Raw genomic sequence first — 12,471 nt, forward strand, 5'->3', positions numbered from 1 at the left:
GCATTACTCTGCTGGTAGTAAAATGTATCCAGATATCAGAAACAAGCTTCCTGTCGAGGGCTGCCTAGTCTCCTGCTTCAGCACATGAGATATCAAAGGACACGTGGGGAAATCCACTGATGGTGACCAAGGTGGTCTTTTTGTTTAAATTTATTTTACTGAAGATTACAATGCTGTGTTGATTTCTGCCGTACAGCAAAGTGATTCAGTTATATACATATATCTATATAGATATCTATATATTCTTTTCCACTATGGTTTATTACAGGATACTGAATATAGTTCCCTGTGCTATACAGTAGGACCTCGTTGTCTGTCCATTCTCTATATAATAGTTTGCATCTACTAATCCCAAACTCCCAATCCATCCCTCCCCCACTCCCCCTCCCCTCTCCCTTGGCAACCACGAGTTTGTTCTCTACGCCTGTGGGTCTGTTTCTGTTTCACACGTAACTTCAGTTGTGCCATATTTTAGATTCCACATATAAGTGATATCGTATGATATTTGTCTTTCTCTGTCTGACTTACTTCACTATGATAGTCTCCAGGTCCATCCACGTTGCTACAAATGGCATTATTCCATTCTTTTTTCATGGCTGAGTAATATTCCATTGTATATATGGACCACATCTTCTTCATCCATTCCTCTGTTGATGGACATTTAGGTTGCTTCCGTGTCCAAGATGGTCTTTTAGAAACAGGACAGAGAGCAAGCGCACCAGAGGCCGGCTGCCCTCACCTCCTCCCAGGGGGGTCCTGCCTCGTGAAGACAGGCTGACCGTGACAGCAGATACCACGCTCTGAGGGCAGCTTTGCATGCCAGACCTGGTGCTGGCTGACTCAGACCTTCCAGTTGTTTTTTTTCCTACCAGTTCTTTTAATCTTCACAACAACCATCTAGGATAGCCACCGTCGCCCCATGACGGTCAGGAAATTTAACACTGCTCCTAGCCAAAAGCAATGCTAAAGGAAAGTCAGTGCCACCTTAAATTATAGCAGAGTCGTTTTCTACTTTAACAGGCAAACAAGCAACAGAAATCACCTATATTCAGACCCCAGTGGGATAGTAATGGGATGGCAGAGAGCTGTGTGTGTATATGTTCCCTGGCACATTGCAAGGCTGGGAAGGCATTGGTTCTTTCAACTGCACTGGACATAATTTGTGAGCCGATTACTGATTATTTGTGAGCTGCTGGAGAGCGACTCAGACTTGGGTTCATGGGAACCCATGGTGGACAGACGGCCCCAGGATTTCCACCTCCTGGTATGCAAACCCTTGCCTTATCCCTGTAACTTGCAAAGGTAATGGAGGTACACAATTATGTGCATATAATTACATGATGATGTTTTTATATGCTTGGAGAACCTGTCTTGCTGGCTTTGAGGAAACAAACAGCCACGTAGGGAGCCCCATACATGGAGAAGCCGTGGGCAGCCACTAGGAGCTGCGGGCAGCCAACAAGAAGCTGGAGCCCTCAGTCCTACAACTGCAAGGAACCGAATGCTGCTACCACCACATGAGCATGGAAGCTGATCTTTTCCCATCTGAGCCTCAGATGAGGCCACAGCCTCAGTGGAAATCTTAAATGCAGCTTTTTGTGAAACCCCAAAGCAGAGAATCCAGCCTAATGCACACCTGGATGTCTGAGCCCCAGAAACTGAGAGTACAAACGTGCATCGTGGTAATACTGTTATGTACATGCCAGCAATACAGAACTCATACACATAATACGTAAGCAATACATAAGTAATACAGAACACTAACGCATTTCCAAACTAATCTACTAGAGGGCAGCAAGAATAGAGCATGTGAAACGGCAGGGGGTAAAAACAGATGAGTCAACAGTAACCCAACCACCTCATCCCATGGGGTTGAAACTCCAGTCCTGGGCCAAGACCAAGAACGGTATCAGTCAATCATCTTCGCTCATAATCAGGTAAATGCCAGACCCCCAGCCTCCAGTAACCAAGGGGGGACTTCACAGGTTTGCTGGAGAGGCAGCAAAGTAGCAGTGATGAAGCTGGGTATTAGGTTCAAATATTTAAGGAAGAAAAAACACAAGGTCTTAGGTTTGCTTCAAAACCATCTGAGGAGAGGGAGGTGGGTAAGGGCATAGATGAAATAAGATGACCATGAGTTGACCATTGCTGAAAACTGGCTGCCAGGTGCTTGGGGGTTTGTTACACTATTATCTCTGCTTGTCTCTGTTTGACATTTCCCTTAATACCAAAGTTTAAAAAATTCAAAAGAAGTACCAGCGGGTGGGCAGTGAAGCTGAGCACAGGAGAACTCAAATTCTAGCTCTGCAGCTTTACTAACCTCACGACCTCCGGCAAGTAACCCGAGTGTCAGCAAGTTCATCCCCAAAATGAGGATAATAGCAGTACCTCTCCCACAGGGTTGCCAGGAGAATTCAACGTATGTAAGACATATAGCACAGCGCCCAGCACAGAGTTCACACTTAGGAAACGTTAGCTCTGATCTTTATTCACAATACTGTTATGACAGCCTAGTTAGAGGTATATCCCCCCGCCCAGGGGGACACACATGGAATTAAATTTCTTATCTTCCTGCTGCTGCCAAACTTTTGGAAGCTTTGAGGCTTCACAGCAGCAACGTAAGCGGGTGGTTAGACACAAGGAGGGATTGGCCACTTCAAGTTGGAAACCTGTAGCTACTGATAAGCAGGACCCCACTCCCTGGATTTAGGTCTGGGCATCACCAATCACCACGAATGGCCCTGTCTCCCCAAGGAGCCCAAGAAAGCCAGCTGCGCCCCTAACAGCACAGAGGTAATGCTTTTCTCTGCCCTGAGCTTCCAGTGAGGAGCTCAGTAAGTAAATGATATGCTGACAAGGGAGAAGCATTTACCTACACAAAAGCACTGAGGCTTCTCAAGTTGGCCAGTAACTATCTATAGAGCCTGAGGCTTTGTTATTCAAATTCCAAGTCACTGAATTAAAATATGCAGTGGCCAGATTGGACAGTTATACCCTCCAGTGATGGAGAGGCTGTTGACCCAGAAGGTCTTAGGGACTGGGTAGGTGACATAAATTAGCAGAGAGAGCTGGATGGGGAGTTGGGGGAAGGGCTGGGGCAAACCAGAGAAAGCATGCTTCCCTCCGCTCAGAGGTTGCCAAATATAGCCAGATCTCGATTTTTTTTTTTCCCCCAAGAGAAGTGAAAAATCTGGATCTTAATAAGAAATCTCCCAAGTTTTAAATGTAGGCAATTCATTTAAAAAACATTTAAACCATTAGGCCAAGTACAACCGAATGCTGGCTGAATGTGGCATGCTGGCCACCAGGGTAACCTCTGGTACGTACAGATGTTTTTCCCCAAAACTGGGCCATCTAGGGTACCCCCAGAGGACTCAGGGATTCTGCAGAAATCTGACTCAAATTTCTTTCCCTTCCTTCTCCCTCTCAAACACACATACATGAGCTTTAGAAAGAACCACAATGAAAGGTGCTCTTATGTGGAATTTTATCACGGTGGAGACCATCGGTGGTGGGTAACCTGTATTGGCAGATGCAACAGCTTTTATGGGAACCTTATTCCCAAGCTTCACCTGCTCTCTGCCTGATGAGACAGTATCTTGAAATTTCCAGACAAATGATTATAAAACCTGTTTTTTGCAACTACTTATCTTGAGCGAATCAAGTTTTTCTCAGTTCTGGTCAACTGCCTAAGACAGCAATTGTCATTGTTCTGGATTTCATTTATATACTGTCATCACAACATTTTCATTGCTCTCAAGAATTGATTATGAATGAAAGGTACAGATTTTAACATAAAAAGTGTTCTGGTCAGCTTTTATGCAGCAGAGTTTTCTTAATTAAGGTTTCGTACAAAAAAGGGGAGCAGGGTTAGATAGCTTTAAAGCTGTATAGCCAATGACCTGATTTAATACCTTCATTTTACAGAGGAGGCTGAGTGACGGGGGGAAGGATGGCTTTCCCCAAAACCACTTGGTCAGGTAGAGGTCAAGTTGGGGCTGGAACACAGGTCTTTCAACCTCCAAAGCCTACGATCTTTCTACTCTATTTGGCAAACCAAGAACTAATTATCACTTGTGTGAAAAAGTGAACACACTGCAACTGAATCTTTTACTCTATGAAATAATGTATTTTTCCCCAATCTACGCAGACAAGAAATGCTTCTCCCTTTTCTCTACCTCAGATACATCCGAAGTCCCAAGGCCAGTGGTCACCTATCAGGAGGCCTCACCCTGCGGCCAGCCTGCAGGGAGAAGGCAACTGTTAACTGTCTTTCACACTCATCCCTTTAAAATGCCTGCACTCTTGACCTCCAGTCCCTCGTCAGTCCTCCCCAGAGCCCGGTGGAGCCGGAATCATAGCCCCAATTGCACAGATGAGAAGACCGAGGCTGGGAGTGGTCAGTGGCTGGCCCAAGATCACACAGCCGAAGAAAGCAGATCCGCCTTGCTGCAAGTCCTACCCACTCTCTGCTCCCTCGCGGCTCTGCTCTGGACCCACCTCGGCCCCCTGCAAAGCCCTTTTCCAACAGTAACAGCAGTAACTACCCACCAGGCATGCCACTCCCTGCACTGAACTGAATGCCTCCCTTTTTAAGCCTTATGCTTTACGGGAAATTTTTTTTTTTAATTGCAAAAGTAATGTGCTACTTGGAACAAGTTGAAAACGGAGTGGTGCAAAGACAAATTTAATTATCTCTCTTGAGCATCTTTCCAAATCCCTCCAGGACATACACAAAATCAACATTAAATATGAGGGACTTCCCTGGTGGCGCAGTGGTTAAGAATCCGCCTGCCAATGCAGGGGACACGGGTTCGAGCTCTGGTCCGGGAAGATCCCACATGCCGCGGAGTAACTAAACCCGCGCACGACAACTACTGAGCCTGTGCTCTAGAGCCCACGAGCCACAACTACTGAGCCTGCGCTCTAGGGCCCACCTGCCACAACTACCAAGCCTGCGTGCCTAGAACCCATGCTCCGCAACAAGAGAAGCCACAGCAATGAGAAGCCTGCGCACCGCAAAGAAGAGCAGGCCCCTCTCGCCACAACTAGAGAAAGCCCACATGCAGCAACGAAGACCCAACGCAGCCAAAAATAAATAAATAAAATAAATTTAAACCACAGTAATCTATTAAAAAAAAACATTAAACGTGAGGTGTGTATACTCTTCCATACCTTCTCCTTGTTCATAAAAACACTCACAAACATATATAGGAGGAGTACTGTTTGTTACCAAAATATCAGACCTAGCTCCTTGCATGAATCTGCAGCTGGTTTTCCTCACAAAATACCATGAACATCCCTCCAGATGGACAGAAACACAACGGACTCAGGCTTCTTAACCAGCTGCACAGTGTCGCACAGTACGGATGGACCATAACTTACCCAGCTTTTGCTCTACTGAGAGGCATTCAGATGGCTCCCAAGTATTTTGCCAGCATAAGTAATGCTGCAATAAACAATCTAGTGATACACTCTTAGGTCTCAGTGCTTTCATTTCTCTAAAACAGAGGCCCCAAAATGCCACTGTCAGGTCAAAATGTACGCACATCTTAATTTAATTTTAAAATAGCATATTATCTTTTTTTAAATAAATTTACTTATTTAAATTTATTTTTGGCTGCGTTGGGTCTTCACGGCTGCCCACGCAACTCTAGTTGCGGCGAGCAGGGGCTAGTCTTCGTTGCGGTGCGCAGGCTTCTCACTGCGGTGGCTTCTCTTGTTGCGAAGCACAGGCTCTAGGTGCGCGAGCTTCAGTACTTGTGGCATGTGGGCTCAGTAGTTGTGGCTCGCGGGCTCCAGAACACAGGCTCAGTAGTTGTGGCGCACGGGCTTAGCTGCTCCGTGGCATGTGGGATCTTCCTGGACCAGGGCTCGAACCTGTGTCCCTGGCATTGGCAGGCGGGTTCTTAACCACTGCGCCACCAGGGAAGTCCCAATAGCATATTATCTTAATTGAAAAACATTCTCATTAACAAGGAATAAAAGTATAAAAAGAACAACACACAAAAATCCCTCAACCCAGAGACAAGTTACTATTAATAATTTGGTAAATTTCCTTCCAGAACAAGATGATAGAGTTAGTAGAACTTTTTTTACTTTAATAGGCTCAGACTAAATTCCAATCAGACTGACGGCCACTCATATTCCCACTGCGAAGGTATGAGAGCACCATTTCCCCACACTGTCCCCATAGCTCTATAACATTTAAAACTTTTGCCAATCTAACAGATGAAAATATGATGTCACTGCCATTCCCACTTGATATTTCCTTGACTAGAAGGGAGACAGAACACTTCTCATGGGTCTCTTAGGAACATGCCAGACTTTGAAACACAGGGGAAACAAAAACATCATTCGATCATTTGCTCAAGAATCATCTTACCCATGCAGATGGCCGACAGGCACAAGAAAAGACGCTCAACATCACTAATCATCAGGGAAATGTAAATCCAAACCACAATGAGATACCACCTCAGACTCGTCAGAGTGGCCATCATCGAAAAGAGCACAAATAACAAACGCTGGGGAGGGTGTGGAGAAAAGGAAACCCTCCTACACTGTTGATGGGAATGTAGACTGATACAGCCGCTGTGGAAAACAGTATGGAGATTTCTCAGAAAACTAAAAACAGAGTTACCATATGACCCAGCACGTCCACTCCTAGGCATATATCCGAAAGAAAGAAAAGCACTAATTCGAAAAGATACATGTACCCCAATGTTCACAGCTGCATGATTAATAATTGTCAAGATATAGAAGCAACCTAAGTGTCCACCAGCAGATGAACGGATAAAGGAGATGTGATAGATATACAGATATATAGACACACACACACACACACACACACACACACACACACACACACACACAGTGGAATACTACTCAGCCATAAACAAGAATGAAATATTTGCCATTGGCAACAACACGGATGGACTTGGAGGGTATCCTGCTAAGTGAAGTAAGTCACACAGAGAAAGACAAATACTATGTGATATCACTTACACGTGGAATCTAAAGCATACAACAAACTAGTGAATATAACAAAAAAAGAAACAGACTCACAGATACAGAGAACAAATTAGTGGTTACCAGTAGGGAGAGGGAAGGGAGGAGGGGCAGTATAGGGGTAGGGGATTAAGAGGTACAAACTATTACATATAAAATAAGCTACAAGCATACACTGTACAACACAGGGGCTATAACCCATATTCTATAATAACTATAAATGGAGGATAACGTTTAAAAATTGTGAAACACTATATTGCACACCTGTAACTCATATAATATTGTACACCAACTATGCTTCAATTTTTAAAAGTAAGGTAAACTAAGACTATCAAAACCTTCAAAAAGGGAATGGGAAAAAAAGAATCGTCTTACCAATTTCTGCTGTTCAAACATAAGTTTTTTATAGAAGAGATGGAACTGTTCAAAGCTGAGTTCATCTTTGTGTGCTCCTACTTCCTGTAAATATATAAAAAAAAGTGACCACACGATTTTTCTTGTCCACCACAAGAATGCCTCTTCCCTGTTCACAGAAATACCATGGCTCTGCTACAACACTGGTTAAAATCAAACTTGCATTCCTCTGAGCCCAACTGTCCACAAGTTTCCTAATTTATCTGCCTGGAGAACATACCCACCAGGGATCCCTGGTAAGATCCTTCCCTTGACTCTCCAGAAGGGAAGGATCTTAGCCAGAATTCCAAGAGCCATAATGCAGAACTCCTCCTTTTGGGGGCAGAAGACACTTTCAAATCTAGACATATTCATAGGGTATGTACTGATAGGTCATTTTTAAAAGCATAAGAAAATGAACCGAGCCCTTAGAATGAACAGAGCTCAACTCCAGTCAAGGTCTGTCCCCTGAATGGCTTAACAGCTTTGGGCAAATCACTTGACCCTCTCAGAGCCTCCGTTTCTTCATCTGTAAAATGGGAGAACCACCATTACCCTCCTCGGACTTCCTTGAAACCAAACCAGATAACATCCACGTAGCACCTGCTTGGTAAAGGCTTGATAAGGAACAAAATTCCAACTATGTGGCAGTCAGTGGTAAATGCCCCTCCCATCTCTCTTCTGTCAGTCCCCACCCTTCTCTGGTTTTGCCTTCTTGGACCAGTTCGAATGATGGGGGCGGGCCAAAAGATGGCTTGATAAGCCATAAAGTGGGTTAACTGTTTCAGGAGCTCACTGGTATAAAAATGAATGAGCTTCTTCAGCTGAGGAATCCTGTGACATGCCCCTGTGAGTCCACCAACTGGGACTATTGGGATGGAGTGTTGTTGGGTTCCTTGACGAGAGTCAGTATCTCTCTGAAGGCCAGAAAGAATGCCTATGGATCACCTCCGTCCTTACACCCTTCAGAAGAGCCCCACCTGACCTATGCTACCCCATCACTCATGGAATGACCCGCCTCAGATCTACCAATGGCTTAATTACACAAGAACATAAACAAATTAAATGATGGGCGGAAGGAGGGATGGAGGGATGGGAGGATGGGTGGGAGGAAGGATCAGTGGATGAAGGGAGGGGTGGGTGCGAGGAGAGGGGAAGGGCAGAGAAGAGTCGCCTCTGACAACTATGCTATCAGGACCTGAATACAAAACGCCACATCCCTGGCAACCTACATAAGGAATCTTCCATAATATTTTCCAGAAGAAACACATGTGTTCATATTATTAAAAGGAAAACAGGCTGTGGGGTAGTGAGGGAAAGGGAAAGTTGGACTGGTGGAAACGTCCCAAGTCAAGCAGCTCAGTGAACATGGTCTTCGTGGATGACGTCCTCTGCCACGACTGAGAACACGGGCCTAAGATCTTCACACAATCCCTCTGTCCGGACTAAGATGGATGAATCTGGAGGCGGGGGACTTCCTTGGGTACCATTCAATGGAGCTCAAAGGCACGTGGTGGCTTCATGGGAAAGGCACACGTAGCCCTGGATTCACAAAATCGCCAGGCTGAGACACAAAACTTACCACGAACTTATCTTTGAGGAACTTGGCGCTGCTCACTTTGAAGTTGACCAGGGGCAAGATGGTCTTCAACTCTCGGAGGCTGATGCTGCAAAAGAGGGGAACCCCAGTCCCGTCAGCCTTGAGGGGTGTCAAGAGTGGAGGATCTGGCTCCTCCCATCAGCTCCCATCTCTACGAGAAGACCCGCCAACAGCTGTTAGTGAGCACTAACTGGGAACAGAGACTCTGGGATCAAGACACCCGATGTGCAAGGCTGGTCTCCACCCTTCAGGGATGGCCGTGGACACGGATCACGTTGGAGATTCGCAGTGAGGGCAGAAATGGTGTCGGATAACCTCGGCAGATGCGAAATGTCACAGGGGTTCCAGCCAAGAAGAGGTCACTGAAGGCCAGAGACAGGCAGGGGAAGGAGCCAACCTTCTCTGAACACCTACTATGTGCCAGGCTGCCCCGGGGATCTCCAGGCAATGACGTCACCTCGCCCCTCGCTACACCTCACCCCCCCACACAGTATGCATTCTCGAGCCCCAGGGTTCAGAACAGGCAACGGGGATGGGGGCAGGGTATGCGGCTCAAGGTCGGAGCTGGTCTGACGACCTGAGGAGGCAGGCACCATTATCACTCCACACGGCAGGTGGAGAAACCGAGGCTCAGAGACGTTGGGTGCTAGCACGCGGCGGAGGCGGACTCCAGTGCAGCCTGCCTCCGGGTCTGCCTGTAACCACTGCACTTGAGGCCTCTCAGGGAACGCCACAAACAGTGACGGAGGGCGGCGGGTCAAGGGCCTGAGATCCAGACCCTCGTGGCTGCAGAGCCACGTGTCTGGCAGAGCGAGAGAGGGTGGTCTGGGCGGTCTCTGGCGTGGCCAGAGAAAACTGTTCTGCGTTCCTGGAGACGTCAGACTAGAAAGGGGCTGTGCGTGGCCAGGAAGGAAGTCTGCCCGGGCTGTGGGCAGGAACGGCCCAGCTTCCGCCACACTGTCTACTCGGCCTCTGCCAGCATGCCCGGGAGGAAGCAGCAGGCCACACTCGGCAGCTGCCCCGGGAGACCGCCAAGAGGACTCCTGGCCACCCCAGTGTCCCCACCTCCAGCATCCCTGTCTCTCATCTAATGGCCTCCCTAACGTGGGAGACCTTTATGGGCCACGTGTTCCCCACCTCCCACCACTCCTGGGGCCGGCACCCAGGGCTTTCCCAGAGAGACGGTGAGGGCAGCACAAAGCCCCCGGCAGGCCCGGCGGGGCTGGCCGCACAGAGAAGCGAGCAGGCTGGCTGAGACCCCCTTTCGGACCCTGCCCCCGGGGTGTCCCGAAGAGCTTGGCCAGGGCAGGATGAAGGGCGAGGAGTGGCGGGGGATGGCGCTATAAAACGAGGCAGGGAGAGGGTCTGGCCTAGCTGGTAGCCAAGGCGGCTCATCCAGGACCAAGGAAGAGGTCGGCGTCCCTTGGGGAATCCAGAACTTCCAGGCAGAAACGGGGCCAAGAAACCTTCCCACACCCAGGAACAAAGGGACTGGGGAGCTGGGAGCCAGTGCAGCTGCCGGGGGGCCAGTGGAGCAAACACAGGGCCCGGGGGCGCGAGAATCTGAGCACTGGGGCATCTGAGCCCACCGGCTCCAAAGGTCCTGCCTTACAGTGGAGCAACTGAGCCCCCAGGTAAAGGTGGGGGCCAGAGAGTTCTCTGGGCTCCTGTGCAGGGACTAGCCACTCCACTCCACTACCCGTGCCGCGCCTTCACTGCCCGCTCTGGGCACGTGGACCAGGACTGGCCCGTGGAGCTGCCAGCGGGTAGGAAGCCAGCAGCTCCCAACTTCACCCCTCTCCTCGTCCAGGACTCGTCATCAGATCTCAGCCAAGATCATGGTCTGCCCTCTGGCCGTAACTCAGGACAGCTCTGCAGGGCCTCCCCGGAGCTCCCCACGGGGCCAGCTGAGGCCGTGACTGTGACTGCATCACAACCCAGCTGCCTTCGCAGGTGTGGACCCGCACACACTCCCCATAAGCTTCCTGCACACAAAGCCCCATCTCAGATTCTGCTTCCTGCAGGCTCAGCCTGTGACCGTGCGTTAGGGAACCAGGGCAATCCCTTTGGGGAGGGATGGCAAAAACTACCCCCTCCCCACGGGCACTGAACAATCATGTCAGCTTCCCTCCTCAGCTTGGCGTGGTCCCAGATGCTACAACACTGCACCCTGGGGCAGCCTTTACCAAACAACTGAGGTTGGCAGCCCCACGAAACTTACCTGCCACCCTGAGGCTGGTAACCAACAGCTCCACCACCCCCGGCTTCTTGTAACAGTAATAAACATTCATTAGTGTTTACCTTAAGCCAGCCACTGGCCAAGCACTCGTCACAAATGAACCCACTGAATCTTCAAACCAATCCCAGGAGGTAGGAACTATGATCTCTCTTACAGATTAGGAAACTAAGGCACAGAGAAGTCAAGTAACTTACCCAAACTCATACAACCAGTAAGTGTCAGTGCTGAGATTCAAACCTCAGCGCTGCCCAATAGAATTTTCTAGGATGATGGAAACGTTCCGTATCAGGGTTGTCCAATGCGCCTAGGGCAACCAAGGAACTGAATTTTTAAATTTTTATTTAATTTTAATTACTTTAGATTTAAATAGTCACATGTGGACAGTGCAGCTCTAGAAGCCTGCTTCTCTAAGTAGGGTCCCTGGAACGCCAGTATCAACATCAGTTGGGAATTTGTTACAAGTGCACATTCATGATCCCCATCCAGACCCAGTGGAACAGAACTTCTGCAGGACAGGCAGTGCACCTCTGGGGGTAAAGCCCCCCCAGGCTGTCCGACGTGCTGGAGCCAGGACTGCTGACCGCAGGGAACCTATTTGCATGCCTGCTGAAGACAGAACTGGACCGCACACCTGCCTCCCACCTGCACGTCCGACCCTCCCGCCTCCTGAAGGCCAGGCTGAGCGAGAACAGGAAGTGCACACTCGGTTTATGCAAAGTCAGTGTCACATGCCGAGGGGCAAGGGGCAAAGTGGGAAAGAGATGTCCATAGAGACAACCTGCTCCCAGCCCGTAGGTCTGCTGGCCCCTCTGCAGGACTCAGCCCGTGAGCCTCACCCTGAGGAATGCAATTCCAGTGACCACCCTCCACCCCCGAAGGTTCAGGGGCTTTCGCAAGGGGTATTTTGACCGAAGAAGTTTTCCCCTAATGCACTGACCTTAGAACCTAATTCCCAGGTAAGAGGCAACTAAACTCTAGAGACTCAAAAAGAGGGGGTTTCTGGAAACCTGGTCAAGATTAATGCTAAACGATTCATGCCTTTGACTCAGTCTCCCCAGGCCTGGAAATGTTATAAGGACGAGAACGTTCTGGTTGTCCCTTGTTACAATGCTATGTCTATGAATGAAAAGGGAGGGCTTCGTTCATCTGACCAACACTACAAAGACCGAACCAGCCAGATCCCCGACCTCGAGAGCCCCCACCGGTGTGAAGAGCAACAACAGGGGGAAGA

At 48.7% G+C, this 12,471-nt stretch overlaps 1 protein-coding gene across 1 annotated transcript in view; it reads right to left on the minus strand.

Moving 5' to 3' along the window:
* Nucleotides 1-12,471, minus strand: part of PLCG2 (phospholipase C gamma 2) — a 148,576-nt gene that overhangs the window by 68,004 nt on the left and 68,101 nt on the right. Inside the window, exons 6-7 of the mRNA XM_029242028.1 lie at nt 8,984-9,068; nt 7,384-7,467 (exon numbers count right to left, since the gene is read on the minus strand). Of these exons, the coding sequence (XP_029097861.1) occupies nt 7,384-7,467; nt 8,984-9,068 (169 nt within the window). The remainder of the gene's footprint in view (nt 1-7,383; nt 7,468-8,983; nt 9,069-12,471) is intronic.

Source organism: Monodon monoceros, unplaced genomic scaffold (genome assembly GCF_005190385.1).
Source record: "Monodon monoceros isolate NGI ecotype Baffin Bay Population unplaced genomic scaffold, NGI_Narwhal_1 Super_Scaffold_10, whole genome shotgun sequence".
Taxonomy (NCBI): domain Eukaryota; kingdom Metazoa; phylum Chordata; class Mammalia; order Artiodactyla; family Monodontidae; genus Monodon; species Monodon monoceros.